Source organism: Ambystoma mexicanum, chromosome 1p (genome assembly GCF_040938575.1).
Source record: "Ambystoma mexicanum isolate Mex_15411 chromosome 1p, UKY_AmexF1_1, whole genome shotgun sequence".
In the NCBI taxonomy this organism is placed as follows: domain Eukaryota; kingdom Metazoa; phylum Chordata; class Amphibia; order Caudata; family Ambystomatidae; genus Ambystoma; species Ambystoma mexicanum.
Genome location: NC_090921.1, coordinates 1,014,262,155 through 1,014,280,001, shown reverse-complemented (window position 1 = coordinate 1,014,280,001; position 17,847 = coordinate 1,014,262,155). Strand labels below are relative to the sequence as shown.

At 44.2% G+C, this 17,847-nt stretch overlaps 1 protein-coding gene across 7 annotated transcripts in view; it reads left to right on the top strand.

The window, feature by feature from the left end:
* The window catches only part of GFOD2 (Gfo/Idh/MocA-like oxidoreductase domain containing 2), a 233,597-nt gene extending 216,778 nt beyond the window's left edge, over nucleotides 1-16,819 (top strand). For all 7 annotated transcript variants that reach the window (XM_069655236.1, XM_069655208.1, XM_069655200.1 and 4 more), the window contains one exon: nucleotides 9,647-16,819. In XM_069655236.1, coding sequence (XP_069511337.1) covers nucleotides 9,647-10,548 — 902 coding nt within the window. In that variant the 3' untranslated portion in view covers nucleotides 10,549-16,819. The remainder of the gene's footprint in view (nucleotides 1-9,646) is intronic.
* The last annotated feature ends 1,028 nt before the right edge of the window (nucleotides 16,820-17,847 follow it).

The following is a 17,847-nucleotide window of genomic DNA, read 5'->3' as shown; positions in this document are numbered from 1 at the left end:
GGCTTAGGAATTAACTTCTGTCTACATTGATTATTTCAACTGGCTGACTTCTGGCTCTGCTGTCAACTGTATTGCCCCCTGAAGAAAGTGTGACCCGTGGTGTAGCACAGCATTCTGGCACCTGTTACAGGCGAAGCGATCAGTAGATGACTCAAGACAAAAGTGATTTATGTTTAGTGATTTATTTGGGTCAAAAGACAGAGGTTGGAGTACAGCTGTAGGTCTAATTAGGAGTGGTAACAATAGGGTACGTCTTTTTAACAGTGCAGGGGGAAAAATGTAAGCTGGGGAAATGTCCAAAACTAATCGAAAGGCCAGGGCTACTAAGTGCAAATTCACGAATTATAAAGCAGTTTGTGAGAAGGGTGTACCACCCTAAAATATTCAAATAAAGTTGCTCAGTTCCTAGAGATACCATGGGTCGAGGATCACTGTGTCATATTCTAATGGCAAAGTGCAGGCCTTCCTGGCTGGGGTTGTATAGCTCGATGTGTAGATGACAGTTGATTTCAGTCATTGCCATGGCACCACAACCCCCACCATATCCAAGGGTGGTTTACACATCATGGTGCCCTGACAAGCTCTGGTCCAAACAGGGAGTACGGCCCACAACAGCTTTTAAACTCAGTCCTTAGGGGTTCATGGTCATAATCTCGAATGTAAAAAAGTCGAAAGTTAAAATCTCAAACAAATAGACGAAAAAAAAAAATTCGAATGTCCTTTTTTTAAAATTTTCTGTTCAAAATGGGGGGGTTCCCCTCCAACCCCCCCTTTTTTAAACTCATGAAAGCCAAAAAAATACATGTAAAATAAAAAATGACATATTCGAAAAAATAAATTTCGACTATTTGTTTTCGACATTTTTGTATTTCGATCTTTTGCAGTCGACATTATGACTGCACACCGTCCTTAGGCTTGTGTTTTCTGTCAAGTCCATCAGTGAGCATTAGTTGTGTTCCTTTCCTGTTGCGTAGCATATAACAGATAGGCCCCTTTCTTTCAATTCTATATACCCATTCAGGTCTCCAGCTTTCCCGTGTATCCGGGATGCTGATCTACCACTGGGCTCACTTGCCTCTTCTCTGATTCAGTTCGGTCTTCAAACGATCAGCCAGAATCTGGATCAGGGGCAAGGGTTCTCACCTGCTACCAGAGAGAATGGGTTACCTTCTTCAGTGTCTGCCCTCTTCACCTTCTTATGCTTGCCACTTTATCTCCCCCGCCACCATTGTTTATCTTCTCTGTTATCCTCTTTTTCCCTCACACCTACACCCCTCTCCTCCCTGATATTCCTCCAACTCCCTCTCCTTAACATTTCTGCTTGTGTTCTCCTTCTAGAGCTCTCCCTCCCTTAGCTCCAAACTCCCTCACTCTCCTTTCTCTTTTCACTTTTCCCTCCTACTTCTTCCTTCAGTCTATGGCCAACTGCTTCACTGACCTCCTTCTAAACTCTCTTGCTTCTATTCTATGCATGCCCCTTTTTATACCCCACCCACCTGAGCTCTGTTGGCAGTGGGACTGTTGGATTGGGTCCTCCTCTTGAGCATGTGTGCCAAATACGGTTTTCATTACTTGTTGCCGAAGTGTGATTCTGCGTGCTGGGATAGTAAACAGGGGAGCTGTCTTTTTGGAATCAGGCGGTTCATCATGGTGGCAGCACTTCAGTATCATGTCTTCCCTACCCTCTTGTGTGTCCCTTTGCCTTCCCACACTGTCTGTTCTATGGTAAGATCATAATCCTGGCTCGTGGGCCGCTCCTGTCACTCCTGGTTTTGAAATTGAGTTTGCTTTCTGGACTGACGACCTCTGGAAATGTATACCAGCAAGAGGAGCAGGTTGGGATAGTCGAGAGGCTGCTAGGGAGGATCCACTATCAACCTCCTCTGGGATCGACATCACAGAGTGGGCGGCTTTGACCCAGCTGCTGAGTTTCTTCAAGTTTACATCCAGCTCACATTTTGAGACCCCATGGTCCATGGACAGACTATGCATGCACTTAGTATGATTCAATATTGTCATTACTCTTAGATTGATCATTTTTTACATAAAGCCACTCATATTATTAAGCTATTTACTGCTGCCTCTTAACATTCAGAAATAAGTTGTGTCTTTAATTAAGGTATCAGTTTGCTCAGTTTCATCCTCCAACCACTCCCTTCCCAAGAGCTGGCTAACAGCTGTCGGACCATGAAGGTCAATGGTGGAGGTCGTCAAATGGACTGGATGCTGCCACAAGCAGGCTACCTGAGACTGGTGTCAGAAGGATCTCTGGCTACCGCCAACATGCCACCAAAAGGAGGTAGGGGATCGTCACAAGAGGATCCTTTTGAACTGTCTCTTAGAGTGAACCCACATAGTTGTTACCATCCGTTAACAGCCAGGCGTGAGAGACCCTCAGAGGGCAAGTTCAAATTCATTGAGGCTTACTAGACCAACCAACCAACCAACCACCTGAAAATAAAAGAATGAAAGGCTTGGTCCACAGGATAGAAAGGGCAGGGCTGGTGTCCATGTAGCAGAACGTAAGAGCAACCCAGAGACAAATACAGCCAATCAAACTATCCTGGCCTAAATCACTACTATTTGAAAGAAGGGTGTCCCTGGAGGTGGTACTAGAGCCATATAAAATGGGGGAGTGGGGGGCATAGTACAGTTTTGGTGTTTGGAGATTGCGCAGACATAGCTTTTGGAGGTAGTTGGAGAAATTAGAGTGAGGATGTTAAAAAGGGTTAACTGATGGTTTTATGGTTGGTGTCCTACAGCATAGTTTCTGATGGCCCAAGGATTCCAGCCATCTCTTAAATCCAGGGAATCTATGCCCCACTATTGATATTCCAGGTCCTTTCCCCCGCTTTGATTTGGACCTTGTCGTAGGTTGCCCAGTCCCTGTGGATACAACAAGTGGTCGTGGGGATTCCTGCCTGTGGGCTATGCGAGGATAGATGTTCCGGGCTGATTGTGTTGCGGGGGCTACTGAGTTTAACAGGGACCAAGCCATCTCCACCTGGATCTGGACTGGCACTGTGAAGGTCTTTTCTAGTAGTTTGCGCAGGCATATTGATGTTGATGGTGGGAACGTCCCTTGAAAGTTCTTCTCTTGATCTTGCCCTGTGGGGTCGGTTTTTGATACAGCTGTAAGATCCGGTTCCTGGTACCTGGGGACAGAGCATCAGTCTTCAATGCACCTCTTCCTTCCATAGACCAGACACTGCATTTCCTCTGCCTTGCCTTCACTGTTCACTGCTAAGTCCATGTCCTCTTCTTGCTGTAAGAGGACTGTCTTGAGTCACGTTATTTCTTCCAGGGAGTGTTCCTGCTCCTCCTCCTTCGCACAGACACTCCATCTGTGGGGAGGGTGGTTCAATCTCCATCTCCATATGTCCTCAGGATTGGTCTTTCTCTCAAGGCAATGGTTCCCTTCTGGTCTCATATCGAACGGTTTATAGTCATAAAATCGAAAACAAAAAAGTCGAAAGTCAAAATATCGGAAAAAAAGTCGGGAAAAAAAAGTCCCATTTCTTTATCACATGTTTTTTTTTAAATGGGGGGGGTTCCCCCCCAACTCCCCTTTTTTTAAAAAAGTTTTTTTACCTTTTTTGTTTTTCACGCGAGAACCAAAAAATAAATATAAATTAAAAAAAATGCAATTTTTTCTTTTTTTATTATTATTTTTATTTTTGGCATTATTTTTTGACTTTTTTTTTAATTTTTTTGTTTTGTTATTGTCTTTCGACATTTTTTTCGATATTTTGACTGCACACCATATCGAACATCTGGTGGAAAACTCTTGGCTTCTTGTTGGGTCTCCCCCCTGCCCCCTTTGAGAGTGTCCTGCTTAATCTATGACGCCCATCAAGGCAACCCTCGGTATCATGAATTTTCATCTCTTTTTGGTTTGGGCCCAGGCCCTCTTTCCTGTGGAGGCAATGTTATCTGTCCCAAACTGGGCTCTACTGATGTATCCGGTGGGAGGAGGGGCGAGCCCTCTAGCTCGTTCTCAAGTTCTCTGCCTGGACGCAGGGCTCGCTGGGTGGCCGTCTTTGACCTCCGGTCTCATCCATGCCACTGCTGCAGTCCACAATCACTGCCACTTCGTCATCTCCCATGCCACCCCTCCAGCGTCATGCACTGCACAAAGCCATTCGTGGATTCCTCCTGGTCCTTCTGCCGGGAAGATGATGCACCCTCAGGGGCGGAACTGGGTTCTCACAATGGGTACCACGCCTCTCCAGAGGTGCTTGCCCTCCTTGGGTCGGGCTCTAAGATCCACGGGGTATCCCACCAAAATAGTCTGTCTGCCTCCCTCCTCTGGAGCTGGATGGGGGAGGGGTTAGTCTGCAGGGCCTGGACGTTGCTGTCAGTTGACCACAGCAAGTAATTGGTAGGATAGCATCGCCCAGTTTCTTTGGACTGCAGTGAAATGTTATGTTTTGGCATTTGTATAACGCCTTTCACCATTGGTATGGTCTCAACGCGCTGTGGGTTGTACGCCCTCGGGGACTGCAGTCCAGGTAAGTGTAAATGGGAAATAAATAATGCGCGTGTGCACTAGGTATGTGCAGCTAGGCCGGATTTATCATGCCGGTTAGCTGTATTCTACTGCTGCAGGTGGTTTGCAGAGTATGTGAGACAGGTTGTATGTGCACAGTTAGGCCGAATATGTTGTGGGGGTTCTCTGCATTCTAATGAATGTGGTGCTGTGCAGTGAATAGGGTATGTGGGATTATGTGTGCAGCTAGGCCGAATTTATCGTGGGGGATAGCTGCATTCTAATGCTCTTTCTGAAGTGCAAGATGGTAAAAGATCATGCGCAGCTAGACCAAATTGATTGTGGGGGATAGCTACATAATGTTGAGTCCTGCCATCACTAACTTTTGGTGCCAAGGTTTCCTCTCCTTTCTCGTTGAATAAGTCGTCCTTATTATGGAGCTTGTGACTTGCAATGTTCACGATAGTCTCCTCACGTTGTGTTGCCTTTTCAGAATTGCCCTTTTCATGAGCAGTGTTAGCAGTTTGAGTCCCAAAGTCACATTTTGTTACTATGCATTCTTCTGAGGGAGGAAGAGCACCGTTCAAGGTCCTACCAGACGTGGAAGATTTCTGGATGTCAACACTTCCCTCAATTATTGGGTGGGCAAAAAGCGGAGTGTAAAGAGGACTTTTCTTCAGTGCCTCAGCGGCTGCTACCTCGGTGCTATGAATAGAGTGCAAGAATTTGTGAACGCTCCTCTTATTGTGCTTGTTATTAGCAGTAAGTTTCACAGGCTTTGTTTTAGATTTTCCCGCTACTGTGTATCTGCAATTTTAACTTCAGTAGCAACTACCACTACTCCATCAGGTTCTTTGTTTAAGTTTTCTTCCGTGGCAGAGTTCGACGTATGTATATTTCTTCTTACCTCACTCAATTTGTACGGGATCTGAGTAGAACGGCCTGTATCTGACTTATTAGCCATATTTAGGGCTTGAGCATATTCCGTCTGAGCTGATCGTTTGGAAGGAATAGATTGAGGTACCTGAGCCAACTAGTTCAGAGACTAATTTTAAGTTGATATTGCTCAATGTTAGAGTGTGCGCTCCAACATCATCTCTGGTGTTATAGAGTTCTACAACGGTGCTTAGAACGGAGTTCAACAATAAGATTGAAGGTGAGGTAAGTTTAATTCATTCATCAGCATCCCTTAAGGTGTGATGTAAAGGTGCCCGTTACTTCTCAGGGGTGCTCTGCTGAAGGGACGGATTACTGAACGATAACAGTTCCGTTAGCAGAGTGGGGGTGCCAATACGCGACTCTCCATGTATTGGGGAGATTGAACTTTCAAGCAGTCTGTTATTGGCTGCCTCTTCCCCATTCTTTTCTGTGACTTGCATCATGCCACCCACTGCTTTCAGTAGACCTTTGGTCATTAATGCTTACACAGTCAGCAGTTACTACGGCTTTACTCTGGGCCAAAGCAGTACTTGTTCCCGACCTCTGGAACACGTCTGCCTATCCATTTATGTTTGAATCACTTTGTATTCTCCATCAAGCCTTCTGTATTGTGTGCCCTTCCTTTGTGGTTATTAGATTCAAACCATAAATGCCGGCTCTACACCTCTGTTTGTCCAACCATTTTCTGCTGAGTTGCAGTATGTGCGCAAAGGAGGGAGAGGCTTTTCTGTTATTTCCAGTTCATATTTGCTTCACTGTAACCACTTGCCACCTGATGCTCATTGGAGAACTTTCTTTTGCCACGGTTTGTCTTTTTTTTCCTTCCTGCTTCTTGGTTAGGTTCTTTAATGCTACGTTACATCTGTATATAAAACCCCAAAACTTTTCAATCCAGATTTCATTTAAAATTTAATTAGCTTTGATTTGTTCGGTCTATAATAGGGGTGTACCGAAATTCGGCTTCGAGTAGGTATTCGGCCGAATTCCGGCTGAAAATTAAGTATTCGGCTTCGGCAGAATAACTAATTGAACTCCCACTCGAAGCCGAAGTTACAGTACACCCCTAGTATTCAAACATTTTAATTGCAGGTTCATTGCCGGTTTACTGTTCCTCGCCGTGGGAATGCTTGCAACAGCGCCCTTTGACCAGTAGGTGGCAGTCACGGCTCACTCCTAACGTAGTTGCTGTTTTTAGTCCCGGCAATCATGCCCTCTTGTTATGGGATAACCACTGCCCAGCTGCCTCTGAGGTCCACGTTAGCCCCCTGAAGTTGCGACAGGAAGCAGGTGAGCGCTTTACAGAGAGCCCTTTTAGCACTATGACCGTCTGAGCCATGAGTCCTTGGAACACAGGGATACACAAAGCCATGGCGGCGCTCGCACAGTGCTCCTAAGAGCTGCAGCCCGTGTCCAGGAGATCAGAGGAAGACAGACAGCATTGTCTCGGCTCGCTACTCCCTCAAGGTGACGCTCACTCACATACCCCTGCACCAGCCACATTGCCCCCGGGCAAACAGACAGGTATGTGAACGTTTTGTATAAAGCATGTGAAGCATTCCAGTCATGAGGATGGGCTGTCACTGCTAGAAGGTGAGCGGGAGAAAGAACATGAACATACTGTAAAAACTACAAACAAGTCGTTACCAGGCCTGCCCCATCCCCATCCCCCTCCCAGAAGAAAGGCAAAATATGTGGAGAGAAGCGACTGTTATGCAGTCTGGGTGTGAATCCCCAAAGCTTCTGCTGTTTGTGGCACCCTGGAATGCGAGCAATGGGGGCTCGTAGTGGGTGGTCAGTCAGATGCAAATCATGGCATTTTCCTGAGAGCCCGTGCTGAGCCCAGTCACTTCGTAATTATTTAATGATGGGTTCCAGTGTCAGACTGAGGCTGTTTGTATTGAAGCAGAGCAGGAGAAAGAACATGCTGCAAAAAATGCAATCAAGTCGTTACCAGGCCTGCCCCATCCCCCTCCCGGAAGAAAGGAAAAATATGTGGAGAGCAGCCACTGTTATGCAGTATGGGGATGAATCCCCAAAGCTTCTGCTGTCTGTGACACCCTGGAATGCGAGCAATGGGGGCTCGTAGTGGGTGGTCAGTCAGATGCAAATCATGGCATTTTCCTGAGAGCCCGTGCTGAGCCCAGTCACTTCGTAATTATTTAATGATGGGTTCCAGTGTCAGACTGAGGCTGTTTGTATTGAAGCAGAGCGGGAGAAAGAACATGCTGCAAAAAATGCAATCAAGTCGTTACCAGGCCTGCCCCATCCCCCTCCCGGAAGAAAGGCAAAATATGTGGAGAGCAGCCACTGTTATGCAGTATGGGCGTGAATCCCCAAAGCTTCTGCTGTCTGTGACACCCTGGAATGCGAGCAATGGGGGCTCGTAGTGGGTGGTCAGTAGGATGCAAATCTTGGCGTTTTCCTCAGAGCCCGTGCTGAGCCCAGTCACTTCGTAATTATTTAATGATGAGTTCCAGTGACAGACTGAGGCTGTGTTTGTATTGAAGCAGTGGTAAAACATATCAGCATTAACACATGGAGGGAGGGCTGTTTATTGTGCAAAGAGGAGGTGTAAGATGGATGAAAGGAGGGAGTCCCACAGAGAGAGAATGTCTGTCAGTAGATCAAATGGAAGGAAGGCTGCAAGCACTGCTGGGCTTCAAGGCTGCAAGCAGTGCTGGGCTTCTCTGGGAGGGTGCAGACTAGTTGGGTGTTAAATGTCCCTTCCTGGCTGCCTATTGAGAAAAGTCATGGGTGTGGTAAGGGACGGATCCCTGTAGCCTTGGAACATTCAGTTCAGCTAAGTACAAGGAGCAGTGAAGGGGGGGGGGTAAATGCAAGGGGCAAGTGTGAAGCTAAACAAGGGAGGCTGGCCGAGCATTGAAAGCAGCACTCTCTCCCTCCCCCCGTTTCTACCACCAGCAATGCCCATAATGTCTCCTTCAAGGCCCTCCACTTCTAAAACTTAGTTACATCTATGCTCTATTTATAAGCATGTCCTTCACTGAAGTCATGTTAAAACAAGCATTGGCAAAGCAACAGTTTTGGCTTGTATGCATATCTTGACACATTTCCATTAGTAAACCACTATTCGGCTGAATATTCGGTACCGGCCGAATAGTTCGGGCAACTATTCGGTATTCGGCCGGATAGTAAATTTGCTATTCGGTACACCCCTAGTCTATAATTCATTTTTTTTGGTGTGAAATAAAGGCCACATAAATGCACTTTGCACATTTTAATAAAGCGTTTTACTAAGACTTTTTTGAAGGAGGGGAAATGTAATTGGTCCCATTTCTTTTGCCCTATTAGGTTGTAAAGCGCTATAAGTTTCTGAATTGGGGTAACTGCCCTTGAAAGCCTCCTGGACTAAAACCTAATGGGCATGTTATTAATTTATTTTAAAGATATGTATTTGTTTTACAGATTCACACCAGTAACAATTAATACAAGTAACATCCAACTCCAAAATCTTACGTGTTAGGGCATCAAGCTTGCAACCACAAGAACTTATAATCTGGACTGAGTGAATGAGCAGAGTAGTAGTATTCCTTAAATGGTACTCTGACACAGGCTCTTTATTGGTCTGGTTTTAAATCCTGTTCAAATATGCCTTTTCTGGGAGTAAAATAGCAAAGAGGAATCCAAAATGGTTTACTGCTTGTGAAGCAAATACTGTAAAAGGACACTTGTATACTGGCTTTCCCCACACTGAACATCTCCCTTTCCAATGTATGCTCTGCCTGACATTCTAAAGGTTGTTTACTTTCACCCCGCAGCTAACGTGTGGTCTGCCTCAAAGGTATATGACACCAGACCTAGTAAGATCGTTATTTTGTCCTCCCTTTGTTTCCCATTCCTTGGCTTGTGGCGCCTAGAAACACTTGTGTACATGCGCGTTATAAATGCCACATCATATCAGATCACATCATTTCAGATACTCAATGGCAGTTGTGGAGTATTGGCTCACTCTACTCCTACCTTTAGTAGTTTTGCATTAACCTAGAATGTTGGGGACAATAGCACAGTAATGAGAAACTTGCTTCTGGGTCTATTGACCCCACTTTAATAATTCCCTGGACTCCTTATTCACAGGTCCATGCATGGCTTGTACGCTGAAGTGGAGATTGAGTAAGAAGTAGGATCTTTAAGAAAGAAAGAAATAAGTAGTAGAAGTATTAATTTATGAGCTCATGGCTTTTTTTGTTTCCTCTCCAGGTATCGGGAAGAATGTGATTTGTGACAAAGCTGCCACTTCGATAGATGCCTTCCAGATGGTTACTGCTGCACGATACTATCCCAAGCTTATGAGCTTGGTGGGAAATGTTCTGCGCTTCCTGCCTGCATTTGTCAAGATGAAAGAATTGATCAAAGAGCGCTACATTGGGAACATAATTATCTGTGATGTTCGGGTCTACTGGGGTAGCCTACTCAGCAATAAGTACAACTGGATCTGCGATGAACTAATGGGTGGTGGGGGCCTCCACACCATGGGGACGTATCTCATAGACCTCCTGACCCACATCACTGGTAGAAGGGCTGAGAAAGTGCATGGCCTCCTCAAGACCTTTGTGAGGCAGAATTCATCCATCAGTGGAATTCGTCATGTTACCAGTGATGACTTCTGCTTCTTCCAGATGCTAATGGGTGGTGGCATATGTAGCACTGTAACACTGAACTTCAATATGCCTGGTGCATTTGTCCACGAAGTCATGATAGTTGGCTCGGAAGGCCGGCTTGTTGCCCGCGGGATGGACCTGTATGGGCAGAAAAACACTGCTGTCCAAGAGGAGCTGTTGCTGACCGACTCCTTGAGCATTAGTACCTCGGGCATTTTGGAAAAAGGGCTAAAAGACATCCCTTTACTCTACTTGAAGGGCTTGGAATACATGGTGCAGGCACTGCGACAGTCCTTCGAGGAGCAGGACGACCGTCGGACCTGGGATGACAAACCAGTCACCATGGCGGCCTCCTTCGAAGACGGACTCTACATGCAAAGTGTGGTAGATGCTATCAAAAAGTCCAGCAGGTCTGGTGAATGGGAGGCTGTGGAGGTCATGACTAAGGAGCCTGATGCTAATCAGAACTTGTGTGAGGCCCTTCAACGAAATAACCTGTGAGCCTTATGCTGCTTCAGTTGATTTGAAGCAGACATTCGGGTGCTTTTGTGCAACACTTTAGGAATTTTAATCTATGGATCTTTACCTTTGAATAGACACAGAGCCTTAATTGTTTCAACTTGTGGTCCTGTAGTTAGTGTGATTGATGTCAGTGCTTTTTACAAATCTGTTTTAAATTTCGTTATTTGGCTTTCTGCAGATTTGAAACTCTGCTTTTCATATGTGTCTGCCACTCCTTTATATTTGCGGGACCCTGTTGAGCATGGGTCCAGTTGACTCTATTCCCGCATCATTTCAACAGCATTCAGTGATGAGTTGTAATAGAACAAATAACTTGCAGGTTACATCGACAATGCTCCCACATTGCAATCCCACAAAGCCCTACATTAGTCTATCTCTAATTAATCTACCTATTTTTCTCGATTCTACCTAAGACGCGCTAGGTTTTAAAGGTGGATGGGTCCTTTGTAAGACCAGAGTTGCAATAAAAAAACCTTCGATGCTTGGTTAGTGGCACAAAAACAGCACCTGACTTTTCCTCTCCTTGTCCTATCAGAACATGAACATTGTAGATCACTGCTGCAACAGTGTCACAGGCAGCTTTTGTTGCCGGAGTGGATAATAGGCCACCATGGGGAGGCTGTTGGGTGCACTGGGCACCAGGGGAGTAGATGTCCCCTCACACACCCTTGCTCTGCCACTGTGTTGCCATGCACAGTTGTTTCCCTCGTAACAAGCTGCAATGTCTAGTGTATGCTGCTTTATGACATGAACACTGTCTGAAAAAAGGGTTCTCTAGCAACTGCCTGAATCATATGTGGACCGTGGCCTACTTGAAAGGTTTACATTTTCACTACGATCTATCAGAAAAACTTGTGTCTGCAGTAATCAAACATGCTACTCTGTGCCTTAAATCCCCCTCCTCTCCTTCATATCCATAAATATTACCATCTGATGAAACAGAAATCCGAGCATGTGTTGGGTAGACTGCCAACAGAAAACATAAAGGAAGTGAAAAATCGTGCAGTGTGAATACTGAATATAGACCGATAGGCATTTTCAAATGTCCTGTCTAATTGTACACTTAGGTTTTATTGTGAAGGGATGACTGGGAGTCGGTCGTTTCTTTTACAGACTTTGTGGCCATTTGGTCTGCTTTTTACTTCTCTTTGTCCCAGATTAACAAGGATCCAAGTCTTGTTTTGTATAATTTTATGAATATTTCCTATGCCCCTTCTTTGACTGCGCTCTATTATTTTTTATCCTTTTAAGTATTTTTACTGGCGGAACTTGCACAGTTTATTACCTTTCTAGCAGCACAGCATTAGCAGGAAAGGAGTTCACAACTGAGTGCCAAATGGTATTTTCTATATGATATGGTCAAATAAGACGAATCTGAAATGCAAGTGTTGGTGTCTACATTCCTTTAAATATCTTGGGTAGAAATGATCTTTTTTCAATTGCTCATAACCAGGACTAGTGGTAGAGCTTACTTTTGTTGGAATTGAGCAGTTCCAATCCTGTAAAGTTTGCCGGCTTAGCTTTTCAAATTGTATTTGGTTCTTGACCAGAATGGCAATGGGCAGCAGAGCGTGGACTAGTTGTTTACCTCTCATCAGCAGCCTTCCGATTTACTCCTGTGGTCCCAAATGTCTACAGAAGACTACAACTCTGCTTTCCTGGGCTTGTGAGCCTGACCCGTTGGACCTGCTGGGCACTATGGCCCCGCAAAGCAAAGTTGTCACGGTAGGACTGGTACTGTGAGTAACAGAGCCAGTGCTTCCGTGTCCCCACTCCCATGGAGTCCTATGGGGCTCCATGGGAATGGGGACTAACCTTTTCCGCCGCCTGATATTCCGGGCTGCCAGGACTTGTAATGTCTTGATGGCAACGGGATATCAGGTGGCAGAAACAGTGTTTCAGTACTGTATGCAAACCGCCGGTGGCACCGGTGGGTTACGGCCGGATTTGTAATTGGGACCAATATATTAAAAAGTAGTGTCCTAATAAGCAGTTTAGAGTAGGTAGCTTTACGCTTAACTGACAGTTTTGTTTAAGTCTACAAAAACAACACACGTAAAAACAAACAATAAACCTTGCTTGTCAACTTGAATAAGCAGGCCAATAAATCAAGCAATCTGACCTGGGACTTCGCACTAAAGACACACAATTTAAAAAGATAGACAAATAAATCCCTGAAAATTCGATCTGGAAGTCCGAAGTTTTCTTTTGACGTAGTCCCATAGTAGTAAAATATCATAGGAAAATGCTATGTTTTTATCATTCAGTGCCCTCTAGATGAATGAAACCTTTAAAATAACTTAATTGACTTATAATATATTTTCATGGTTGGGAACCACTTTACTTCTGTGTATATTGTCCACTTTGTTCTCCTTAAGGTATGCACTGCACTTCAAGCTTTTCGGTTCTATGTCTTATTGCAAATTCTTTTATTGTGGCTTTTTTCCTACTGATTTAGTGTTTTTATTATAATTTATTTTCTTTTTTCCTTTTGTTTTACTGCAAAATGTGGGGAATGCTCCCCACCCCTTACACCCTTTCCTCCCAACCCACCATCCCCTCCCCCACCAATACCCTACCTCATATTTCCGTACCCAACCCCCACCCACCCCCTGCATTTGCTGTAAAAAACAAAATCGGTAAACAAAACGACGCTAAAAAAGAGGGTGAATACGCGCTTTTCCGCATTTCTCCCTAGCGACCCATGCACCATGCAGATTATCCATCTGTACTAGCTGATAAGACCTTCTTTTTCGAAGTCTGTTTTCCCATTCTGTTGCCCCACCTTTTCTAGTCGGTGATTTCACTGTTTGCCTTACCAAGGTGAGAAAGTGGCATTGGTGCCCTTACCACTGGACAGTCTTAACTTCCACCTCAGTAGAAACCTGTGTTTTCATCAGATCAGTACTATTTTGTGGGCCCACAAACCTAAAGCTCCGTCTCCTGTGTATTAGAGGATTATTTACATCTGGTGTTAAATTACACTTGTGTCCTGTGCAATTCCTTAAGTCAACAATGATCGTATTGCCCTCTTTGGTAGATAAGACAATGTTTCCCAGTGGCTAGATGATCTTCTTCACCCTTATGTTATATAAACATACTCTCCCCTCGGGCAGATCATTTAATTTTCTCCTGATGAGTTGTTCTCTTTTTCAAATTGTCTTCACTCTGGAAGTAAATTTATGTATTCCTTCATGATTTCATTCCGAAACTTTCACAGTAGCCATCTGCAGGATAATGTGTTCTACACACCAGGGTTGATGGACGGGGTTGTATCTTCTACAGCAGAACCTCTTTGACAGTACAAGCAGTGTGAATGCAGCAAACCTAATTATCCCTGCCATTAACCCCCTGTAGGCCAAACAGCCTTCATTACCATTGTGTATTCGTCCTGCTGTTCCCTCCTAAAATTGCCTCCCTATCCACTCTTCAACAAAGAGGCTGCCTAGCCCTGATTCCTATGTAAATGCACACGTTAATCTATTGAAATGGCTTTATAATGTTCATGTTAAACTGCGTTTTCCAGACATAGTCTGCTTCTTCCTCCCTCACCAAGAAATGTTCAATGGCAAAACTTGCTGGAAACTTTATGAAATGTTTTTTCACACCTAAAATGTTGCCATCTGTTCATTAGCAGCCATCAGCTTCAGCCTCACTTTAATTTTGAACTGCAGTAGATCTTGAGGTGCGACTGACGATCCAAGAGGGGTTGTGACAAGCCATACTAGACGAGTTTAATTTCTTGGCCCAGTTATAGCCGACAGCCCTCCCTTATTTCCAAGAGGTGGTATGTAACTAAAACAAAAGTCACTTCTAATAACCCCACCTACTCCAAGATGTTTCTTTCCAGAGCCCTGTTGCATTTGTATTTGGCTTTTTTATGAAGCACTGTCTGCCGTCTAAGCTAACAGATGAATGTTGGCCTATGACATTGCACAATGCCTTTCTGTGGGGCTCAGTATTTAGCATGCACAAGTCTGAAGTATGTACGGTTCACAAGCTCAGGCGTTTATCAAAGCGGTCACCAAAGAAGCAGCTGTGTTGGCTATAAAGGGATTCAATATAGGATACTGACCTTCCTATATGCAATCTACCACCCGAGGGACCCTTCTGTCCCAACCACAAAAAGTATACATGAAATGAATGCAGACCTGTTTATCACTTTTAGGGAGAATGCAAACCACTTTTGTCAACTTGGCAGAATGAATGATGATCCATCATAAGTGACTTTCTGCTGGCACAGAGTGCCACAGATATGTTTAGATCAGAATAGTGGCCAACACCCAAGCCCCCGCCCATAAGAACAACACTACACAGCTCAGGAGTAACAGACACTACAATCCCCTTCCATTGGCTGCTATATGATCCTGAAACCTAAAAGCAAGGCAAGTCTCATTTCAGGTGGATTTCACAGTCCACTGAAATGCACTCACTTAAGGGGGGGTCAGATGAAGCGGGAATCAACTTGATTTGTATGCATGCAAGGTGATTGGGAAATGGGTGTGAATCATTGCTGGCCTCATCATGGGTCACATTTCTACGGTGCTTATAGGTTGTGAAATGAGCATTGCATAATATTTGCACTGAGATAGAAGTCGGGCAGCAGGACTTGCAAGTTTTGGGAAAAGGGGAATTGTGGAAGGTCTGTGATAGGTGTATGCCACGTTCCCGCTCAGCACTCAAACATACAAAGTGCCTTTTGTAGGGTAGCAGGCAATTGTCTGTCTCATCGTAAAGAAATTGACAAGTGCACATTTAAAAAAAAAAAAGATAAACAGGACAACTTAAAATACCTTTAAACATTATAGATATGTTGTGGGACAGGGCAAACCGCCAAGGCAAAGTGGTGTACAATTTTACAGTACTAGGTTGCTGAATCCCTCTGTGATGGACCATCCACCTTTGTTGTAACCTAAATCTCTCTGATAAGGCTAGGCTTACGTTTTGGTCTGACAATCCATGCTACAAGCATCCTCTGCTAACTGACCTTCCTATGGTAACACCACTGCAAATAGCCTTCCATATTACATCACCAAACTACATGTAAGCTCACTTAACCAATCTGAGGGAGTGTTCTTTATCACTAGGCAGTACAGAGATTGCGTCACACCAGATTATCATTGTCACCAAACCGATATGGTTACCTACATGCTCCTGTGATGTAATTCAATCCATGCCGCTAGCGTTGTGACTCGTCTGCACTCTTTGCCATCAAATACCTTTGATGCATTCATGCACTGCCAACTGCATCCTATGAGGCAGTCCTAACATGCCAACAGCATCATGTGAGGGTCCAACATATATCACAACACTCCTATGATTGTACTAACACCATGCCATCAGCATCTTGGGATGCCACCAGTGTTCGGTGGTGGTCTTCATCCCATATATGAAGGTTCCTGTGATGGCCATCTTCTGCCACAACCCTCTGGTATGGGTCATCCAGACCCCTATGATGATCTTCATCCAAACTCGCAGTAATTAAATAGTGGTATTGTTAATTTCATGTCATCTATAGTGGATACACTCAAACTGACACCATCTAGTCTGATAAACTATCTTGCACTGAGAAAGCAAAAATGGCTGCCTGACTGCAATTAAAGATGTATGTTGTAAGAGATGTGACAACGTGGTATGGAGGAAACAGAAATGGTTACAAAAAAAGCTAGCCTGATGTTGGGACTATGACATGTCGTGTCAGAAGGGATGATTTTGAACCCATCATTGAAGCAGTGATGTTCACAGCCTCTAAATAGGAATACTTTAAAAGGGTGTTTTAAAGAAGTGGCTGTTGCTTTTTGGATGACACCTACTAATGCCCCCACAATATTAAAACTGTACTGTCATTTTTTAAAATGTTTGTATTATCTGTACTTTTTATTATTGTCTTGTGAATACTTTTTTTTTCTCTGAAGCATAAAGAAAAGTGAAATAATTTATGATTGGTGGTATTATATTTTGGGTATGTTCCCAATGATACTATCCATTCTTTTACTATCACCCTTCATATTAAATAACTTGTTTCTAGTAAAATAATGTGCATGATCTACAAATTGTATTTTTTCGTATTTTTCCTATATAGTGTTGTGTGTCTTGCGTTTCACATTTGTGTGGGAAAAGAGTGATATATTTTGTACAGCTTACATTGGATTAGTTTTCTTGTTATGACTTGCAGTGTTAATGAGAATTGATCTTTTTGGTTGCAGCGTGACTTGTATAATGTGTCTGAATATAATTTCAATACATCTCACCGGGTGTGCATCACGTTTATTGTTAAATATTCTTGCATAGGATAAGGTTACTGGAAGACTCCATGTCACTTGCCACACCTTTCTCCTGTCCTGGGCTTTTCTTTTTCTTTAGTCCATTTTATTCATTCACGTCGACCCAAGACTACAACTCCCAGAATGCAGTCGAAGGAGAAATGGAAGTTCACGAGTTGTGTCCCTAGTGACCTGGAGCCATCTGGTAACTTTTGCATAGACATTAATGTGCATCTTTCCTGTTGTGTCTGCATATAGCCATGCTAACCTTTAAAACAAGTCACACATCTCCAGTGAGGGCCCCTTCATCGCATGCCACAGAACTCTTGTGGTGATAAGCCCATATCAACAAACTCCTGTTATGGTATTTTTCCAATATCATCAGACTTGTATGATGGCCTTCCTCTGGTACCACCAGACACATGTAATAGCACATGTGTCTGTTATTTTGTAAGACATTATCCTGTTAAGTTACAGCCCCTTCATAGCATTAGATTGCTTCAGAGCCTGCATAATGCATTCATTGTTTGTGCTTCTGTAGGATAAGATAAAGGGATGGGGAGAGGGTGAATAGTGTGATATAGGAGTTGTGGCTGATAGAGCAGGAAGCATGCAGTGTGACAAAGTCCCTTGTCAGGTGACTCAGGGGGTCAAGTGCCAAACTAGAGCCAGTGGGTGTATGGCCAACGCTGGTATCGGAAGGATCCCCTTTCATTCCCATGGCCTTCTGGACCTATCCGGTGAGGGTCATGTTGTCTACAGGTCAATCCAAGGGGTCCAGTTCCTCCCCACCCCGCAAGGCCATCAACCCTAATCGATAAATTTGTAATAATATGCTTGGAAATGGAGAGGATTCTGTCATGTTTGAAGGAAACGATGCAAACGTGTGGCAGGAATTATAACTTGACTTTATTTGACAGTTTCAACATCAAGTTACTTTTCAGCATTTTCCATAAACAGCCCCCAGCCAGGGAAGCTCTCCTTCAACCGCTTTCTCCTGGAATCCAGAACCCCC